Source organism: Homarus americanus, unplaced genomic scaffold (genome assembly GCF_018991925.1).
Source record: "Homarus americanus isolate GMGI-L3 unplaced genomic scaffold, GMGI_Hamer_2.0 scaffold41366, whole genome shotgun sequence".
NCBI classification, from domain to species: Eukaryota; Metazoa; Arthropoda; class Malacostraca; order Decapoda; family Nephropidae; genus Homarus; species Homarus americanus.
The window spans coordinates 6,208,262-6,231,025 of record NW_024723541.1 but is presented as its reverse complement, the minus strand read 5'-3'; the positions used below and the strand labels follow the sequence as shown (position 1 = coordinate 6,231,025).

General features: G+C 40.7%; 1 protein-coding gene across 1 annotated transcript; it reads right to left on the bottom strand.

The window, feature by feature from the left end:
* On the bottom strand, positions 1-22,125 carry LOC121863609 (microfibrillar-associated protein 1-like). The gene is made up of 3 exons (XM_042362341.1): positions 21,937-22,125; positions 495-596; positions 1-258 (listed from the first exon to the last, which is right to left on the bottom strand). The coding sequence occupies exons 1-3, from the start codon at positions 22,052-22,054 to the stop codon at positions 17-19; spliced, it is 462 nt and encodes a 153-aa protein (XP_042218275.1). The 5' UTR covers positions 22,055-22,125; the 3' UTR covers positions 1-16.
* Between the last annotated feature and the right edge of the window lie 639 nt (positions 22,126-22,764).

Genomic DNA, 22,764 nt, shown 5'->3' with positions numbered 1-22,764 from the left:
AAAACCAAAATATGCTTTACTTACCATTTCTACCTTCTTCACTCTCATAACCTGTCTCTTCTCCCTCATCGTTAGTTTCGGTTTTGCTTACATCCTCTTCTCCCTCCTCTTGGACGGATTCATTTATCTCTGTTTGTACTGTACCGGACTCCTGCGCTTTCTTTTTCTTTTTCTTCTTTTTAAGTTTCACTTCAGGTGTAACTTCATTATCAGCCCCAGCATCAAGAGTTGCCTCCAGATCTTTCAACTTCTTTTTTTCTGAAAGTTAAAGCTAAAATTTTAAGCAAGTGTAGAATTTCCCACCAATAAATTCAATGGGCTTTGTAAGATAATAACATTACTTAAGACTATCAAAAACACTAGATATTACTTCAGAGGACCACTACTTATTGCCCTTCAGAGCTGAATGATAACAGTGTTCCAGTACTTTACTGTACAATTTCAGAACACCAGAAGTGAAACACCATTGCAGTATTTACTGGGTAACTACTTACTCTTCTTTGGTATAGGTTGATCATCTTCAGCGGCACGTTTACTGAGAGTTGGATGACAATGAATGAGTCGTTCAGTTTCATCTTCTGGTAACTGTTCCATTGCTGTAAGAAATAGCATCAGGACGATTATTTATTAATGTGCTTTATCAGATGTAGGTGATAGCTAACAATCCTCTCAATATTAAAGGGTGCTGGACATGTCAAGTTGTACCCAATTACAAGATAACCCGTACCCAATTTACGAGAAAGGTCGTACTCATATATACTCGTATACAGTGGTCCCTCGTTTAACGAATTGCCTCCCATAAGGATCTTCAATTCGGTTAACGAACAAAACTTCGATTAATGAAATCCTTACGAAAAAATGTTTTGTTGTGAGCATCAGCTGATCAGATGATGAACTAGTCTGCCAATTCAGTAATCTGTTCTATGTTTACATCTGTTTCCAGTGGATTAAATATCAAGAAAGTTGTGCTCTTTAATATTTTTGCATTTTTTATATTACAATAGTGTATTAGTCATTTTAAAATTTAGTTAACATATTGTAATATATGGAGTATAGGGAACTAGTTTTTTGTGTGCCCATCAGCTGCTTGACTCAGCCACCAGGTGTCAGTTTGGCTTTGTTGACAGTGGAGTGAAAATCAATTTTGTTGGTGTCTTGAATATTTTTGCATTTTTACATTAAAACTATTGGTCACTCTGAAATTTAGTTACCATATTGATAATATATAGCACAGTGCAGCATTGATTTATAAAATAATCTTGAATTACACCGAGTGAACTTATAATTTTATTGGTGAAACTACTGCATCAAGCATGGGTCCCCTGAAAGGTGATTTCTCCTCCATCCCCACTTCCTTCTCTTCTCCCTTCTCATCCACCACCCACTACATGATCTTTCACAGAAGAAAAAACTTACCTCCAGACTTGGACTCCCTGTACCTTGATAATATAGTCCTCAAACGCGAACAAAATACTAAATTCCTCGGAGTTATTGTTGATGAGAAACTTAACTGGAGAAACCACATACAAGCCATTCACAGTAAAATCAATAAACAGTGCATTATCATGTATCACACTCTTCAGTCACTCACTCTCACAGCCTCTGGCTCTTCAAAAACACAATCTCTGGTTACTGCACAAAAGAGAGTTGTACGGACAATGACCTACTTGAAAATAACAGATCACACAAACGAAAAATTTGCTATATTGCATTGAAATTTTTAAAATTCGAGGATATTAACACTTACTGTTGTGCCCTCTTTGTTTACAAATCTATCAATCACTTGCTTGACAATAATTATTTCCAGTTCTGGAATAATCAGAGATACAACTTAAGGCACCCAGAGCTACTAAGACCACCCCCCATGCGCTCCTCTCTGTCCCAGACCTCCATAAAATATCATGGTGTGAAGGTGTGGAACAACTTACCCCCACACATCCGAGCAAAGACTAAGCTCCCTTCCTTTAAATCATCTCTAAAAAAATATCTATTGTCAAAGTATTAATACTTCTTGTAACACTTACTATATTTACAGTACCTGCTTTTATTGTACCATCAAAACCGTTTTATCGGAAATTATCATGTAAATAAATAAGTAATTAACATTGCAATAAACATAATTGCCAACTAGACATAATCCTGAAAGCTCTGTCCTCTTGTTCAACCTTATTACTGTACAACCCAGGTTGTACTGCTCCCCCATTATACTTGTGTTTTTCAATTCCACTGTAATTTATATGTATATGGGTGTGTGTGTATATATATATATATATACATATATATATATATATATCAGTATAGTACCCCGATTTACGATTGATTTACGATTTACGTGGTCAATTGAACCCACGGGGTACCGTGGAAAGTGAACAACAGAACATGTGGGATTAATTCCAATAGAGAATAGAGACTGGCCCGACCCCCAAACTCCACTTTTCCCGACACAATACCTATGTTGTAGTAAAATTAACATCTTAATTTTATGATGGTATGCACATACACAATTAATATTTAAGAGAAATGCAGTCGCCAGGTTAATGTCCATTCAAATAATGGACTCGACTCAACCCTCCCCCCCCCTCTTCCCACACTCGCTGGCTCCTACCTCCTGAACGACTAAACCAACGCCAAGGAAGAGTTGCGTAACCTGAGTGACACCAACACCGATAGCAAGAGCGAAGACGACGAGGATCAACAGTTGGCAGATCAAGAAGTACTTGTGAGACAATTTTGGAGAACATTCAACGTAAAGAAAGCTGTGGACTTCTTGGTGGAGGCATGGGATCAGCTGTCTGTAGCAACTGTTCGTCATGCATGGCGACATGTGTTGCAAGGTATTCCGGGTGTTAGGCAGAGTAACATCTCTTGAACATTGGAAGGTTAGGTAAAGTCTTTTGTTTTCGTCATGTATTTTATCCTATTTTACATTGAAATACATCACGTTTCAGCAAAACTACTATTTATTTCTGAGAATATATTCATTCAGGCACAGTTTAGGTAAAATATACATGTGCTGTAACATTTTTTTAATTGAAAACGATTCGAAAAACACATACCCTCTAGCCCTGTTCAAGGAGAAGACTAGGAGGAGCTGTTTGGTGCTTAAGACGATGACAAGGAAAATGATTTTGATGGATTTTAATGAAAATATTCAGAAAGACCCTGGCACTGTCAAGGAAAGTGGCTGCTGAAGGCTTCCGGGACATGGCAGAGGACGAGATTAGGGAGCTAATTAAAGAGCACAACACTGAGCTGACCGAGGAGGATCTATAGGAGTTAGTAGACTCAGGCAAGGAAGAGGAAGCGAAAGGGAAAGAGGATGAGGAAGAGCACCAAGAAATAACGTTGGAGAAGTTGGGGGAGATGACCAGGAATATTGAGGCACTGAAAAACCTGGCCTATAGTATGGACCCCTCCATGGTGCGTGCCCTGAAATTCATGCGAGGGATGGATGATGTTTTCGCTCCATACAAAAACATCATGGAAAAAATGAAAGAAAGAGACGACAACTCCCCATCACCATGTTCTTTGATCACCAAAGGAGAGATTTAACACCATCATTCACTGGCGGCAGTGAGGAAGCAGCTGAATCCACCGTCGCCCCCACTTCACCACCCGTTATGGAATTGAGTGACGATGAGCCCGATGACCCCCGTCCTGTCGCCGAGGATAGGTACTGTACAGTAAAGTGAACTTTTTATCTCTTTTTTTAATAGCTTTTCTTGCCATGTTTATTGTTTGTAAAAATGCACAGCACAGTACAGTTCAGTACTGTACATAGGAAGTGGAGGTGCAGTTATTCACAAAACATTTGTGTTCGTTGTCAGCAGTAGTGGCGGGGAGGAGGCAGAGGGGGTGGAGGAGGCAGAGGAGGTGAGGAGGGAGCGAGTTGGGAGGAGTGGTGACCTTGGACGCGGGAGCAGGGACGAGTGGAGATACCAGCCAGTACATTACGGGTGTATTAACTGTTTTTATAGCTATTTTTGCATTTTAATATTAAATATTGTACATTACGTTTCAACAAAACTACCATTTATTTCTGAGAACATGGAAATGTAATATTTTTGCTGAAATGATGTACGTATTACAGTGGAAAGTGGGATAAAATTGTGACGAAAGCAATGACTCTTTCTTTCGTTCAAAAGATGTTACCATAATCGCTTTTCGAATGGTTTTCAGTTGTGGGATTATAAGGCTAATGATAGGATAGAATATTATTGTAATACAGTACGAGTACAACAGTTTTTTAACTGAAAACCATTCGAAAAGTGATTACGGTAAAATCTTTTGAATAACGAAAGAAAGCGAAAGTCATTGTTTTCGTCTTTCCACTGTAATATGTACGTCATTCCAGCAAAAATATTATATTTCCATATTTATTTCTGAGAATACCTATATTCATTCAGTCACAGTTAAGGTAAAATATACTTGTGATGTTATATTTTAATGAAAATACCAGGTATTTAGAAATACGGTATCGTAGTTTTCTTTTGTTTCAAATTTAATTAACAAAGATTAATGTTTCAAATGTAATGAACAAAAATTTATGTACAGTATCTATAAATAAACTTTAATAAATGAATACTTTATGTTTTACATCGTCCTGTGCATACCATACCATGCATTTGGCTACTTTGGGCTTGCTATGATGACGCAAGAGATCTGCCCTAGCAACTGTACCGACACTCACAGCTGGTGGTGTGTTGGTGTGTCATTTCCATTGTTTACTGGTAGTTACTGGTAAATATTTTTCAACCTAACGAAACTATTACCCGTATAGAGGTCGACCCCCAACTTTTTGCCAAAAAATTTGGTCTTAAGAACTCGTGCTATACACGGGTATATACGGTAAATAAGGACATATACCAGGTTTTTTTATATATATATATATATATTTAAATATATATATATATATAGTGTAGTGATGGGTTGTCAGACCGCAGCTTGCATCTCAGAGACAGTCCAAACTTGACCCGACATTAGGGAGGTCAAGTGTAGGGTAACTCTCACGGTTGACCAAGGGTTATAAATCAGCCAGGCTCCCCTCCCATGTGACACGGCACCACAACAAACATGTAAGAAGGCACCGGCCGACTCTCTCCCAAAATACACAATAACCTACATCTGAAAAAGTCCAGACCTGACCTCACATTGTCCAGGTCAAATGTAAGGAGACCCTTCACCGCCCCCCCCTATCAGCTCAACCTGAGGGCTCACCTCCCAATATATAGGACGTCCTAGTCCTCCCGGCAGAGTGAGTCAGAGAGCCAGAGAGAGAGCCAGAGAGAGAGCCAGAGAGAGACAGAGAGAGAGAGTGTGTCTTGTAAGGAGTAAGGGCCAGCTACTACACCACCAGGCCCGCTCGAGAGGAGGCAGAGAGGACCGGAGGCAGTCGCCTCCGTTCAGGACCGAGACTTCCCTCCGGCGCCCAGCTAAGCAGTCTCTCATAGAGACAACCCAGGACCACCTGCTAGGCCTCCCCTAGGTCACGTGAGTTTTTGTCAGAGCTTTCCATGGGATGAGTTACTTACGTGGGAAGTGTATTCATTTCATGTTCGTGTCCGAGAATCAGAGTGTCTAGTAACGTAATATGATGTCCTAGTAACGTAAACATAATGTCCTAGTAACTTCAATAGAAGGTGTTATTAATGTGTCCATGTCATGTTCGTAATTAATAAAGAGTTGTAATGAAGCAGTGTTTGAGAAGTCGCCCTTAAGACGTAATAGATGTGTACTGACAGTGTAAATAACTATCACGGCCACGCTACCAAAATCTTCCTCTCTTTTATACTCTCTTACTAAATATTCTTCCTATATATATAAATATTCTTCATGCAAGATCCGTCTTGTTATAGGTGACAGCGAACTATACGTTAATCCACGCCCTCCTCGCTTAGTTATTATAATGGTGGCAGCGAGCTTAACGTAAACTCAAGCCTGCCCTCGGTTAGCCATAACACCTGGCTCGTCTCATCCTTCATTTGATTCAGTCTAAGTACTGTCTACAATTGTGTAATAAGTAATTCCTGTGTCGTAGCGTGAAAAGTGTCCTAGTGCGTCATCTTTACAGCTCAAGTCAATGTCTCTCGTTGTGGTATAAGCGAATTGTTACTAGCAAAACACTCCCAGAATATGTTCAGTGCTTAATATAATTTCTCAGTGTTCCCCGCGTTCTGTGAAGTTCTCAGTATCCCAAGTGCATTTTAATTGTCGGTCAGTGTTAAATGTACCCATTGTGTTTTAGTGATAGAAGCGGTGTCTGTACTAACTGTTATAACTTAACATGTCTTTTAACCTACATCCTCCTCCCTGTCCTAATCCTCACCTCACCCTCCTTACCCTTCCCCCCATCCCTGCCCCGCCCCGCGCCCCGCCCTGCCGTTCCGTGCCCCGCCCCGCAAAGCCCCGGCCTGGCCCGATCAACCACGCCTCGGCTCCTCCCCACTACACTTAACTCCGCCTCACCCGCTCCCCCCCCCACCTCACCCGCCTCGCCTCCACCCGCCTCGCACCGTCCAGTGTGACCACCAATCCCCATATGTTTTGTCCCGTGAGTTATGCTTCGTAATCGGTGGTTAGTGTTACTTAATATTGCGATAATTGCAGAGCTTCACTCAGTGTGTTTTTATGCTAGTATGATTTGTAATGTATTCTTTGACGCGTAGTGATAAATAATATTCAATGTAGTGAGCAGAGCTACACTCCCCGACCCAGCCTAATGAGAATATTGTCGTGACGGAAACTATAGTTGCCAAACATTGACGAAACGTATAAAGTAAATATTTGTTTTTCTTTACGGATACACTTCCAACTAATCCATCATCCCTTTCGGATTGTTTCTGTCAAATGTCACACACAGTACCGCCCCATGGCTAGCCGGAATCCAACCACAGCACATATAAGAAGAGAAGAAGCAGCGTGAGGAATGCAGCGTGATGAATGCAGCACCACACCCGCCACACACCACCCCACTTCTTTCAAGTCCTCCCTTGGTCTAGGATTAAGAAGATTTTATATTTTTCTACTCTAGGAAGTTAAGGAGTGTGGAATGTAGCGCCACACAACGAACCCTGGTGAGCCCAGCCAGGGAGGGATTCACCACTGTGGAAGGTGTAAGCCAGGACGGTCTTTGGTCTCGCCGACACTCACGTACGGAGGGCGAGCCCTGGTCCGCGGAACCTGCCTTACAGTCATCTAAGGAGACGACAGCCCAAGCAGTGGACCCGGCTTTCATCCCGGCCGGAGGGGGCCGACGGCAGATGAACAGAAAATCGTCTGGAATATGCTGAAAATGATGATGTTGCAGAGAAGAAATACAGATGGAGCAGAAAAATTCATCTGGAATATGACGGAAAACGAAGATGTACAAAGAAACGCAGATGAACAGAAAAATCGTCTGGAATATGAAAATGAAGATGTATAAAGAAACGCAGATGAACAGAAAAATTCATCTGGAATATGAAAATGCTCTACACGTAGAGGAAGCGCAGGTGAACAGAAAAATCATCTGGAATATTATAGAAACCAGGAGGAAGTGAGAAGAAGTCAGATGTGGTGACAACACCTACAAAGTGCGGTATTGAAGAAAGAAAGACGTGCTATGTGACGAAAGAAGGCAGAAGACGTCCTGTGCTGACATCAGAAGAAAGTCGACGATGACAAGGTGGATCATCAGAAGGACCAATCGACTACCGCTGTTGTGCTGCCGGCATTCCTTATTTTCAGATACCAGCTGGATGGAGGACTTGAGCCATGCTGGACCCAACAAATGTACTGATGTTGCTGATGTGGTTGATGTGTAATAAAAAGATATAACACCCTAACATGTGAAGTAGGAGCATTTTTTTTATGTATTTTGAAGTATTTCATTCTCTGATTTTTGTTAACATGTACTACAAAGAATGTTTTTTTTAAAGATTAGTCACTTTTTCTATGAGTTCATTTGATTAATGTTTTGTATTACCAAATGCAATGTTGTAGACATACTACTGAGTGGGACGAATTATTATTTTGACACGGCCTGGTTAGGCAATGTAACACCTGTTTTTGTTTGGAGAATGTGATTTGCAAGTTTGCCTCGGACACTATGCTAGATATGAAGGATCTTTAAATCACTCTATGTTCACTTACTGGAGGTATAGTAAGCCTTGTCAGATCAAACTATGCCAGTAGAAAAACATACATCTCTAGGGTTATAATTTGTAAAATGTAAGGATGCATTATCGCCTCAGGGACTATATTAGATACTGCACATGATGTTACTGTCTACTTTAAATGTGTCATCAGTTCTCTGAGCATGAAAGCTTTGGTCTTGGCGGGAGGTGTAGTGATGGGTTGTCAGACCGCAGCTTGCATCTCAGAGACAGTCCAAACTTGACCCGACATTAGGGAGGTCAAGTGTAGGGTAACTCTCACGGTTGACCAAGGGTTATAAATCAGCCAGGCTCCCCTCCCATGTCACACATGTAAGGGGGCAACGGCCGGCTCTCTCCCAATATACACACGGCCCCACCTGATGACTTCTCCAGAAGATACAACTTATAGTCTCTGAAAAAGTCCAGACCTGACCTCACATTGGCCAGGTCAAATGTAAGGAGACCCTTCGCCGCCCCCCCTCCCCGACCAGCTCAACCTGACGGCTCGCCTCCCAATATATAGGACGTCCTAGTCCTCCCTTCACCCCAGAGAGAGACAGAGAGAGAGAGTGTGTCTTGTAACCAAGAAGGACCAGCTACCACGTCCCGAGTCCTGCTCGAGAGAAGTCAGGGGCCGGAGGCAAGCCGCCTCCGGTCGCCTCCGGTCAGGACCGAGACTTCCCTCCGGCGCCCAGCTAAGCAGTCTCCCATAGAGACAACCCAGGACTACCTGCTAGGCCTCCCCTAGGTCACGTGAGTGTTTGTCAGAGCTTTCCATGGGATGAGTAACTTCAATAGAAGGTGTTATTAATGTGTCCATGTCATGTTCGTAATTAATAAAGAGTTGTAACGAAGCAGTGTTTGAGAAGTCGCCCTTAAGACGTAATAGAGGTGTACTGACAGTGTAAATAACTATCACGGCCACGCTACCAAAATATTCCTCTCTTTATACTCTTATACTATCAATATTCTACCTATATGTAATCTTCTTCGTGTGAGATTTGTCTCATTACATCTGTTACGTAACCCCCGCGTATGTTAAGGGCCAACTGTATATATATATACACAGTCATGCGCCTGTTAACGTCCGACCGAACAACGTCTGATCGCATATACGTCCGTGGCGGCCCCCCCCCCCAAAAAATAAAAGTGACGCCTGCTGGACCACCACTCCACGACACCCTGACGGAGACACGATGATCCTCCCCATACTGGTCAGATATTATGTGTTAAAGGAATATGCTTCCTTACTTTGGCTTTTTTTAAGCATTTGCCTACAGGTGAAATGTTAACCTACATCTATTGAGGATAAAATCTTTCACCTACAAATTGACAATAACACATTTGCTGTAATCAGACATATCTAGTTGCCTCAACAATTGCAACCCCAGTTGCAATTGGGGTTGCAATTTCAAATTCTGTGGCATTACTAAAAATAGTAAAGTTTCTGGTGCACTCTAAGATTAAGAGAGAAAACGGACTCGTATGACGGGGGACCAAATAAAAAAAGCATAGCTATATGTTTTGTGGACTACAGTATTAAGCGTGCCCTTTTCATCACTTTGTAATAAACCTAGCCATGCCTATGTGTGTTTATGATATTTACCATAACATTATATATATATTTAGTGGGTCCAAATGGTAGTAAAATGGGAAACTTGGGGTTGGGTCTTGGGTGCCTGAACCAATTAGAATAAATCCCATAGGTTCTGTACTTTCATTATCGGCGGGGTCCCAATAAGGCGTGATAACCAAGGGATGATTGTACTGTACTGTATATACTTGTGACACTGGCCAGTTGCTTCTGGTGTTATGGTACAGGGGTACCAAGAGACAGCACTAGGATCCCGCTTCCTCTATCAAGGAATAAACAATTAAAATTTAAATTGAAAAAAACATTCAAATAATGGGACCTAACGAACCGAAATGGACCTAGAGCGGGCACAGTCACGTATGCATCGCGTATTCTTATAGATTGTGCGGCCAGGCGTACGTTATCTAGTGAATTTAGTCAATATTGTACAGTAACAATGGACCTAAGTGCAAACCTGTATTGTACATGTACTAAATGATTACGGTACTAAAATTGTTATGTCTATTGCAAATATAGTTTGTTTATACAGGTATTCAAATAAATTACTATCTTACAAGAATCCCTCCAATGTAAGTTATATTCACCCAGGTCGTTTGGGTGGCAAATTATGAGAAGACCTTAGTCACTCTTAAGTAATGATAAATAAACACGCAGGCAGGCCTTTAGCGCCAACTGTCAAATCTTATCTCAAATAAATAAACAAACAAACACCAGACATTCTGTCACCTCACCTCCCACCCCCTCTTCCCACCCTGGTGATTTCTTTATGTTTATTTTATATAACATCTCAGACTAAAGTTAGGATAATATAATTTGCATTGCTGAAATCCTTGCAAGACAGAGATTAATTTGAATATAAGCGTCATATATTTTGCTCAAGATATAAAAAATGTAATACATTAGTGTACAAAACTATAGTACATTTTATAAAAAGTTTTTCAACTGTATTTTTGGGTAGATTTACATAAAATTCATCTATTTTCATCCATTTACATGCACACACCATACTAAAAGAAACATAAAAGAAATAAATGACCTTAGTGCAAAGCTGGAGTGCACATGCACTAATTTGATTACGGTACTAAAATTGTTATGTCTAGTGCGAATTACAACATGTTTATATTCAAATAAATCAGCATCTTACAAGAATCCCAGCTATATTAATTATATTCTCCTTGGTCATATCACTGGCATTTTAAAATGAGAGAAGCTTAATAGGACTGTTAAATAAACACACAGAGACCTTCGCCTCAAACTTATCACCTCAACCCCCCCACCACGCCCCCCCCCAGCCCCTCGCTGGGTGGTGGAGCCGTCAGTCCCCCCCCCCCCTCCAGCCAGGCTTTCAGGCTTACAGTTTTTATCTTATATAATATCTCAGACTAAAGTTAGGAGATTATAATTTGCATTGCTGGAATCCTTGCAAGGCAGCCAATAATATGAATATAAACGTCATATATTTTGCTCAAGAGATAAAAATTGTTGTACATTAGTGTACAGTACTGTAGTACATTTTATAAAAAAGTTTTCAACTGTATTTTTGGGTAGATTTACATAGATTTCTTCATTTATTTTCATCCATTTACATGCACACACCATACTAAAAGAAACGTAATAGAAATAAATGACCTTAGTGCAAAGCTGGAGTGCACATGTACTAATTTGATTACGGTACTAAAATTGTTTTGTCTAGTGCAAAGAATAGCATGTTTATATTCAAATTAATCAGTATGTTACAAGAATCCCAGCTATGTTAATTATATTCACCCAGGTCATTTCACTGACTTTTTATATGAGAGAAGCTTAGTCACCTAAGAACTGATAAATATACACGCGTTAGACCTGGGTCTGTGCCAACTGTCAAACGTACTACCTCCCCTCCCCCCACGCCCCCTCGCTCGCTCCCTCCCTCTCTCTTCCCCATCTACCCAGCGTTGCCGGAATCCTTGTAAAACAGTAAATAATTTTAATACAAAACGTCATGTATTTTGCACAAGAGATAAAAATTAATCACCTGTATCACATTACAGTAGTGATTTAAGAGTAAAAGTGTATATGTACGTATATAGTATTCCACATACACGTATGTAAAATACAAAGTTTCTGTGATGATCGGACAACGTCCATTTCGGTTAACGTCACGTTTCCAAGAACATATATAGGACTTTAACCGGCGCATGACTGTGTGTGTGTGTGTGTGTGTGTGTGTGTGTGTGTGTGTATGTATGTATGTATGTATGTATGTATGTATGTATATATGTTGCAGTAAAAATTTTATCTTAACTTTATGATCGTATGAAAAAACAAGTAATATAGAAGAGGTTAGGTTAGGAAAGATAAAGGTTAACATAGGAAAAATAAAGGTAAGGTTAGAAAACTAAAAATTAGGTGGAACACTTACGGTAGTAGAAGAGATGGGTCGGCATACGCGGATGGAGGCTGGTTCCGAGGCAGAGGGCAGATTACTGGCCCTCAGGTGAATCACCATTACTAGGTGAATCACCATCACTGTCACTTACAGTTGTCAGGGCTTCCCTGACAAATCCCTCAAAGTCATCTTCACTGTCACTATCACTGGCTTGGGCTGGCTGTGGTGGGTTGCGGGTGAAGAAATCTGTTATGCTTTGCTGACGGCTGGCGTTGATGTTGTCGTGATACACCTTGATGTACGGCTCCATAGCCTGCACCAGCCGGGTATGGAAGACTTCATAGCGGTCATTGTCACGGGAAAGGAAGGACTTCATCTTCTCTGCACACTCCATGGCACCCTTAATATCACTATGACTTAAATTGTGTTCTTCGGAGACTGACGCACTTTCTTCCTCCTCTTCACTGATGTGTTCTTCTTCCAACATCTCGTCGGCAGTCACTTCAGGATTTCTGATCACCTCCAGGATGTCGTCGTTGGTGGTCTCGGAGAAGCCTGGAACTGTAACAGTCTGCGCAGCTTCTCTGGCAAGGTCCACTGCTACTGCAACATTCTGAACCTCACCAGTCACAGATTGACTCCTCCTCTCACCTGGTATTCCATCCAACATATGTCTCCATGCGTGACGAATTGTAGCAATAGACAGCTGATCCCATGACTCCACCAAGAAGTCCACAGCTTTCTTGATGTTAAATACTCTCCAGAATTGTTTGAAGAGTATTTTTTGCTGTTCTAACTGTTGATCCTCATCTTCTTCGCTCTTACTATCGGTGGTGGTGTCACTCAGGTCACGCAACTCTTCCCTGGTATTGGTGTAGTCGTTCAGGAGCTGGAATTTTTTTGTTGAGAATGCAGCTTTCACATTGCAAATCAACTCCTGGTCCATGGGCTGTAATATAGACGTAGTGTTGGGAGGAAGGAAGACCACTTTTACGTTGGGGTGACGATCTAACAGTAGGGGCGAGTGTCCTGGTGCGTTGTCCTGCAGCAACAAAATATTAAATGGGACATTCTGTTGCTCACAGAATTTCTTTACATCGGGAACAAAACAGTCATCAAACCAGGAGAGGGACAGTGTAGAGAACATCCATGCCTTACGTGCTGTCAGCCAGTGGACATTTAGCTTGGTCATGTCCATGCTCTTGTAGGCGTGCAGCTTGCGGGCTGTGTGGATCACCGATAACTTGAGCTTACAGGTACCGGAGGCATTGGTGGTAAACAGGACGGTGATGCGTTCCTTCTGCATTTTCCGGCCCCGAATCCTGCTGGCATTCTTCACAACGAAGGACTTGGAAGGTAGTTTTTCCAGAAAAGACCAGATTCGTCCATGTTAAACACCTGGTCGTCACTGTACTGTCCTTCCTCCATAATCTCACGTAAAAACGGAGGAAATTCCCGAGCCGCAGCACGATCAGCACTCGCTTCTTCACCACCAATGTTTATATTGGTGATCTTGTTCCGGATCTTAAACCTCTGTAACCACCCAGAGGAAGCAGTAAAGGGTTTGGGCTCTGAAGTTCCCATCTTTCGTGCCACTGCCATGTACAGTTCACGTCATCCATTCCCTTCACAAGCGTGTCGACACTTCATGTTCGTCGGCCTGTGGCGCTCAAATGATACCTCACAATGTTTTCTGTCTTGGCTTTGGATTGTGAAAATATACTTGATCATAGAAGCACCTGTGGAGCTGTGATCTTCATGCTCCTTTATCTTAGCTGAATCCTTCTTTATAGTCCGGATGCGTGGAATTAGATTTCACGCGCCATGCTTTGCGCCAAATCAACCTGCCTTGTTCCTTTCTCCAACTCTTGGATGATGCTATACTTCACCTCGTGGCAAGGCGTCGTGTCTTCTTTGGTTTTAGTGCCGCTGGGTCCAGGTAAGGAAAGGTTTCTCTCTGGGGGTGGTGGTCGGCGGAAGCCATTTTGCGGAACAATGGATCTTGGCGTTTACCGCGAATTAGCCTGGAGGATGAAACTGCGGCGGCTGGAGTCAGCGTCTCTCCTCTCCTCCCCTCCCTCCCGGGTGGACACGTCCTTAATACTTTAAGCCAGTACAGCTAGCAGCAGAGGGGGTAGGGATGCATGGCCGTCTGGGTCACAATCACGTCATATGGCGTCAGTGATAGCATAACAAAGACACACACTCGCCAACCTTACAACCCGCTTACTAGCGGAGAGGAGAAGGCAGGCAGGCGGGCGGGTGGGTGGCGTGTGGGGAGCCGTCTAAAAATAGCGTTGCGCGGACACTCTCCAGCGTAATGTGGTTCACGTGCAGCGTAATATAGTTCACGTACACGCGTAATGTGAAACGCGTGAGGTTCTGGCAAGGCACGGCGTTAGCGGTGAGCCGGAATCGCGGGACAGCGCCATCAGTTGGCTGTATGTATATATATATATATATATATATATATATATATATATATATATATATATATATATATATATATATATATATATATATATATATATATATATATATATATATATATATATATATATATATATATATATATATATATATATATATATATATATATAAATGCTGTAGGTGGCTGATCTGGAGCATGCTGATAGCCACAAGGAAAGAAGAAAACACGAGTTCCCAAAGGCGCTTTAGGTGATTCATCTTCGGGGTGAGTACAGTAGGGGGCAGGGAAAAAACACTTTTATTTGAGTTGCAGGCTGCACTTTTCAGGCATCGTTTGTATGGCTGTAACAAACACCTGTGCAAAATTTCATGCCATTTCATGCATACTTACCCTGCCGCATCGCGAACGACTTTTTGTCAACTTTTAGTGTATACCAAAAATTAGGTGTCATTTAATGTTTTCCAGGATAATGATAAATTTTACATGGGTGACATCGATTTAATTCACATGTTATTTTACAGGTACACCGTATAGAAAATCATTACAAGTTCATATTGAAATTCTTTTTTGTGCGGAACCTTGGCATCATTTTCCTAGACAATAATCTTTGCCTAATATATCCATCTCTCGATTCGTATCCCGTCACTTCAGTGCAAGCTTCAGTCATCACTTTTATGCCTCTCTCGACCGCCTGAGTGCTGTTTGGCCACTTGGGCACCACTAATGGTGTCTCAAGAATGTCATTAACCTGTAGATTTGACAGAGAAGCAATGTAAGGAGGCTCAGTCTTGAGTTCATTCCTCCAGTTAATCATGGAATGATAGTTTTTTGCTTGCCACTTTAGTTTCGGAGTCACCACCTTTCTCATGTTGACTACAGGAGGCACATCCTCATTCCCATCTCCATCTTTACCCTCCTCATCAGTATAGTTTAACAAATTCTCGTCAACAGCAGCATCAGAATCTTCCTCCTCCTCTTCAGATCTGCCAGTGCATTCTTCCTTTTGCTGATTCTCCTCTCTAATTTTTCTTATCATTGAGACAGCTTTTTCTCTAACAGTCATGTCCTCATCTGCACACATACCAAGAAGAAGTTGATCTGTGTGGGCGAAGTATGCATTTCTCTGGACAGCCTTCTTCACTATCGTCTCCTCCTCACTATTCAGGTGTTTCATATATAGCAGGGACTGGAATACGTTCCTTGAGCCGTGTGTTACGTAAGGGTGTATCTTGATGTAAAACCACATTGGAGCACTGAACTTTATTATTGTAATGACAATTCTTTTCAACTCATGGCTGGGTCTTGATGTTGCTACATACAGCCTGAGGATTCTACTCCATAAGGTGTTCCACCTTGACACACAGGGAGGACCTGGCTCAATAGCAGCCAAGTCATCTTCAACAACACCTGTGATAACTCCTTTACAAATCCTATACAGGTATTTCTGATCCCAGGACAGATCTTTCTCCACTTCATCATTAAACACAGGGAAATCAGGGAAACTGACTGGCTGGAAGGCGACAACTGGAAGCTCAGACAAAGACTCCTTGATCTGCTTTCCAATGGGACCACGCCAATGCTCAGGACCACTTGGTTTACCATCATAGTGATAAAAAACTGCGCGGAAAGGCAGCTCATTTCCGTGAAGCTGACATATGAAATAATGGAGCGGGTGACCAAGTAACATTTCAAGATGATGAATGACTCCATTTTCTGATCCTACATTTACATTGGTTCCATCACAACCAACACACACAATGGGCTGCTGGGTTAGATTTTTCTCCACCAGAAACTCGTGAATAGTTTTGGCAATCTGCTTTCCGTGTCCAGTCTTGGGAGTCACATGTGTGAGATATTCATTGCCAGGCTCACCCATGATGACATAATGATCTTTCACCATCATCCTCGAACTCCATTTCTCGGTCTTCTCATTCTTTATCATCACACGAGTGGCGGTCTTCTTACCATCAAAATAGAGTGACGTCAAATTATCTAAACTAGCCATCTCAATTTCTTGCCTCTTAAATCGGTATTTTTGTCTCGCATCCCGCAGCTTATGTGGTCCAATAACCTGACTCTTGTCATCCTTTGTGATAATGCCATAGTCAGTTAAGGTGGCAGTACCAATGGCAGCTCCAGCATAATCACTTATCAAGTATCGGTCACAAGCGGCAGCCAGTGTAGGGAGTCTTGTCCGGTTCTGTGAACTGGTGTCTGTCAGAGCCCTTGGATCAGGGACAAAATCAGCATCAGTATTGACGAGAGGAATATCTCTTGAATCATCTGAATTATCCTCAACATAAGGAATATCTCCAGCTACCAGATGAAAAAAAAGTTGATAAACACTGAACAGAACATTGCACCGCCACAGCGGCTGTTTGGCTAGTACTGTAGGTAAATTTAAAAATTTCAGTAGAAAATGCGGCAGACTAAACCTCGACATATCAGCTTCAAATTTGGCATAGAGTCTTAGATATGTATAAGGAACAATGCCTGAAGAGTGCAGCTTTGAGCAAAATTTCACTGCCCCCTAGAGTACAGACTAGAGAGAGAAATACAAACCAAGGTGTATATATACAGAGGAGGGTGAGACCAGGTCCACAATGGTCAGGTATTAGGTAATGACCCTACTAATCTTTAAATAGCACACAACGGTTGGTGGTCAGGTCAGATGGTCAGGTGACCCGGCCTTCTCACCTGGTTACAAATCTTCTTAATTACAAAATTGTCCAGCTTGTACATGCCGTTACTCAAATTCATGTTGAATGCTTCTGTATGTTTAATAAGACTAGATTCTATGATGTTCCTACTATCCAGGGCTGTGGAGTCGGAGTCGAGGAGTCGGAGGAAATTTCGGCTTGTGGAGTCGGAGTCGGTAAAATTGTCCAGACTCCGACTCCGACAAGTTAGAAACATTGACAAGTCAAGTAGCTCAGATTCAGATTCAGCATCTTCAAACAAGGAAATAGACTTTGATTCCTACTTGGACACAATAGAACAAGCAAAGGTAAAGCGACATCGGAGTGAAAACGCAGCAGCGGTAGACATTAAAAATACGAGATTTCAGCAAGATTTCTTTGGTGCACTGATGGAAGTGAAGAAATTTGACCGGTCTTCAAAAGTGACAGTGGAAGAAGCCATACCTGCTTACCCAGAGATTGTAAAAGATGTAGCTAGAGCTGTGACAGCAATGCCACCCACTCAGGTCAGTGTAGAAAGACTGTTTTCTGCACTGAAAATAATCAGATCAGATTTAAGGGCTTCCATGAAGGAAGATCTGACTGAAGCTATTCTGTTCCTAAGAACAATTATATGAACTCAGGCATATTCATTGCAGTGATTCCACTGATCCCACTAATTTTCTTAAATTATTAAAAGAATTTATTTCCATTTTATAAGCATTATTATGAATTTATTGTAGCAGGCACAGTATAGCACTATAATTTTGAACGATAGTCTCTTCTTTACCATTTGAAATTTTGAATTATATCAAATTTTGTTTCGTTGAAAACTGCACAGAGGCTCTCAGCTACAAAACAATTAGCTACAACCTGTTTTTGGTGAGATTAAGGCAAATTTAATTTAATAACTTAATCATGTAAGGTTTATCCATTTTCCTTATTAAGGTATTCATTTCTTTAATGTACATAAATATATAACTTTACTTTAAAAGGAATTGTAGGATCATCATTTAGATCCACATCAGATTATGAGCTTAAACAAAATTCATATGCTGAGATCGAACTTTAGATATACATGTAAATGGTGTTTTCTAGTTAATATCTTGAATTCTTAATAAATTTATTTTTCTTTTGATTGAAACTTTGAAAGTCAAGCCTATCATCTTTTTGTAGTTCTTAAATATCGTCCAGATCATTAATAAAGCTGTAGCAGTATAGCCACGGTGTTTTACTTTTTACCTACGCAGGTTACAACATACAAATTACAATTAGGATGGTAGAAATAGTTGTTACAAATAGGCCAAGGAGTCGGAGTCGGAAGCATAAAAATTTGAGGAGTCGGAGTCGGAGTCGAAGGTTTTGTCTTCGACTCCACAGCCCTGCTACTATCAATTGAATTACATGGTAATATTGAGGAGGCATTATCCCAGTCAATGCAATGCTTGTTATCCCTCAAATGAACAAACAGAGCATTGGATTCCTGGCCTGTCCTAACACTGTATTTGTGTTGTTTAATTCTAGTTGCAAGATCTTTTCCTGTCTGGCCTAAGTAAAACATATTACATTCCTTGCAAGGAACTTTATAAATGCAACCAATTGTGTTGTTGGGGAGTTCTTTGATTAACATTTGTTTAACAGTGCATGAGTTTCTAAATGCCACATTGACGCTCCAGGCTTTAGTTTCTCACACATTCCTTCACAACTAAAAACCTGGAACGTCAATGTGGCATTTAAACCACTCCCACATGAGTTACGAAATATATTTCCAACCAGACTACAAACAACCAAACAAACCACCCAAACCATGTAATTCAATTGATAGTAGGAACATCATAGAATCTAGTCTTATTAAACATACCGAAGCATTCAACATGAATTTGAGTAACGGCATGTACAAGCTGGACAATTTTGTAATTAAGAAGATTTGTAACCAGGTGAGAAGGCCGGGTCACCTGACCATCTGACCTGACCAACAACCGTTGTGTGCTATTTAAAGATTAGTAGGGTCATTACCTAATACCTGACCATTGTGGACCTGGTCTCACCCTCCTCTGTATATATACACCTTGGTTTGTATTACTCTCTCTAGTCTGTACTCACCCCTGAAGATGTGAATTACACGAAAGCGCTTGGGAACTTCGTGTTTTCTTCTTTCCTTGTGGTTATCAGCATATATATATATATATATATATATATATATATATATATATATATATATATATATATATATATATATATATATATATATATATATATATATATATATATATATATATATATATATATATATACTGAAACAATAAGGATTAATTTTTATTCAAATGGGATATTTCTTAATTTTTTACCATATCTCTTAAGACCTTCATTAGTCAGGAATCAAGTTTCTGCTATGGCATTTCCAGCACAAATTGTAGGGTAGGTTAGGTTACGGAAAGTGGTATTATTATCATTTGGGTCATCCAGCAAATTTTAGGATTTTAAGTTTAGGTTATTTTTTTAATGATTCTGATCTACTCCAAATAGGTGGTTAGGTTAGGTCACCCCCTCCCCCCTAATTACGATAAAAACGATTTGGTTAATATGGAGAACTTCACAGCCATTTTCCCCGTCTCAATAACAGTAAGTTCACCCACAGCAGGTGTTAGGTTAGGCTAATTTGAACCGTAAATTTTTACTTTAGGATATGAGTCCCTAGGGGTTGACCAATATGTTTTTCCAGTGTACAGTTCTGTATTTTGGTGTTTTTTCAGTAAATTTGACCTTCATTTTTGGCAGAAATTGATAGTTTTTTGCCCCCCCAACAATATTGGGGAAGAGCCTGGAAAATCGAGGTGTTGGGGTGGGAGAGAAAACGAAAATGAGTCATCTAATCTAACCCAAGCTAACTCCTAGCAGGAGGCTCTGCCCCCGGACCCCCGGTAGGGCTAGCTTAAACTACCTTAATGTTTCAGGAGTTTAAAACTTTGGGGCGCGCCATGTCCGAAAGTACAATACCTTAGTTAGAAATGGAAGGACCAGGGATACGTAAGAATTGGATAGAATGATCGCCTTTCTCGTAAAACTCAGCAATATACTTAAAATAATTGTAGGAGCACAAATAACAACCAACCTCCACCACAGCCATTGTGAGACTGGTCAATGACATTAAAATCATACCCAGGCTGCTTCCTTTGTAAAAAATCAAATGTGATTGGTCGAAAAAAAATTTGCGTGATGATATCGATACATCACTGGTCACGACTGGATGGCGTCAGTCAATATTGCTCATGCGTGATGCGCCGATAACATCTCCTCACAGACGAAGACTGAAAAGCATGTAAAATCAATTAAATTCAATTGTGTCGCTCTTATCCATTTCCAAATAGTATAAATGGGGTAAATGCTCAGAATAAGGAAATCTAAATGTTTCAGGAATTTATAACTTTCGGGCGCACTATGTCCTAAAGTAAAATAATACCACTTGAACTTTTAAATAAACACTTTTGGATCACCTGAAGAATCATCGCCCCAACTTATTTCACCTAACGATTAAACCCCCCTAACCTAACTTAACCTAACCTAAACCTATTCTATCCTAATCTAAATCTAACCTAACATATCCTAACCTAACCTCATCCTCCCAAAATAGTTTTAGGGTGGTTTAATCGTTAGGTGAAATAAGTTGGAGCGATGATTCTTCAGGTGATCCACACATTTTAGCAAATTTGCCATAACTACGAGTGACCAAAATGAAAATGTGAAATCGCGGCATTTTATAATTGTAGTGGATATTTTGCTGTGGCCGTTTAAGTTCCTACTAACGCTACTTTACCGTGAGTGAACATAAGAAAATAAGGAGTCTGCAATAGACCGGTTCGCCTGTGCATGGCAGCTCCTGTCTAGAGTTACTACCACTCTCTATCATCCATGAATCTATCTAGCCTCCTTTTAAAAGTTTCAAGCGTTCCAGCACTTACTACAAAGTTGCTAAGCTTGTTCCACTCGTCCACACCCTATTTGTGAACCAGTTTCTTCCTATCTCCCTCCTAAACCTAAACTTATCCAACTTAAATCCGTTGCTCCGAGTCCTATCCTGCTCGGATATTATAAGAACTTTATCTATATCTCCTTTGTTGATTCCTTTCACCCACTTAAATACTTCTATCATATCTCCCCGCACTCTTCGTATTTCTAGGAAATGTAAGTTAACCTATCTTGATATGGAAGGTTTCTAAGTCCCGGAATCATTTTCGTCATTCTTCGCTGCACCGACTCCAGTGAATTGATATCCATTCTATAATAAAGGCACCAAAACTGAACCGCATAATCGAGGTGTGGCCTGACTAGTGCAAGATATAGTTGCTCTAATTGGCTAAGTACTTTCTGTTTAATATGACGGGGGTCTGTCCCCCAATTAGGAAGGGTAAGGTTAGGTTGGAAGGTTTTTTGGTTGGTTAGGTGAGGTTCTATTAGGTTCTAGTAAATTTCGCCTCTTATAATGGCAAGAACATGTGGGAAAAAATTAAAATCGAAAACTCCTTCGGGTTTATAACACAAGCGAAATAAGCCTAATGCTGCTTGTCACGGTCACATATCGTTCTCGCGTTGTTCGCTGGTAATGAAAGATTAGCCACTCAAGAGCGCACTCACGGTAAAATAGCGTTAATAGGAACTTAGCAGATCACTGCAAACTATCCACTGCTCATACATTGTCACCACATTTTCTCCTGGAAGTGTGAACATCTTACTTGAGTTGCCGTTGCTTGGTTCTTTACTCTTCTCCTTATCTTTAAGCATCTTTAGTTTCTTCTTCTGACTGTTTTTAATCTTCCTCATGAGGATCTGGTTCTGTAGTGGAGGAGCCATGCTGTTAACCCGTAATTTAACAGACAGTCAGACCCACACGTGTTAGCCACAACCAGCACAACAACAGTTTTATTTTCAGGTTACGTTACGTAGCAAATAAATAACTCTTAATAGCTTTCTACTTTAAAAAACAAATTATTTTATCTTAAATACACTTTAAATATTATTATATATTTGATCGTAAATATATATCTGTGCAATATATTTACACTGTAAAATAATTGGAGCCATAGTATATATTATGTTAACCGGAAGAAAGATCTAGTACTCTTAATCAATGGATGTCAAGGTCTTTAAACTGAAGCAATAATGGTAAAGTATGGGTATAAGAACATAAGGAGTCTGCAATAGACCGGTTGGCCTGTGCATGGCAGCTCCTGTCGAGAGTTACTACCACTCTCTATCATCCATGGATCTATCTAGCCTCCTTTTAAAACTTTCCAGCGTTCCAGCACTTACTACAAAGTTGCTAAGCTTGTTCCACTCGTCCACCACCCTATTTGTGAACCAGTTCCTTCCTATCTCCCTCCTAAACCTAAACTTATCCAACTTAAATCCGTTGCTCCGAGTCCTATCCTGCTCGGAAATTATAAGAACTTTATCTATATCCCCTTTATTGATTCCTTTCACCCACTTAAATACTTCTATCATATCTCCCCGCACTCTTCGTCTTTCTAGGGAATGCAAGTTAAGTTTCTTTAACCTATCCT

Coding starts and splice junctions, on each gene's coding strand:
- LOC121863609 (XM_042362341.1), bottom strand. CDS start 22,054: ATGGCTCCTCCACTACAGAACCAGATCCTCATGAGGAAGATTAAAAAC. Junction 597..21,936: donor ACCAAGCAACGGCAACTCAA/GTAAGATGTTCA, acceptor TATTTCTTACAG/CAATGGAACAGTTACCAGAA. Junction 259..494: donor TCAACCTATACCAAAGAAGA/GTAAGTAGTTAC, acceptor TTTAACTTTCAG/AAAAAAAGAAGTTGAAAGAT.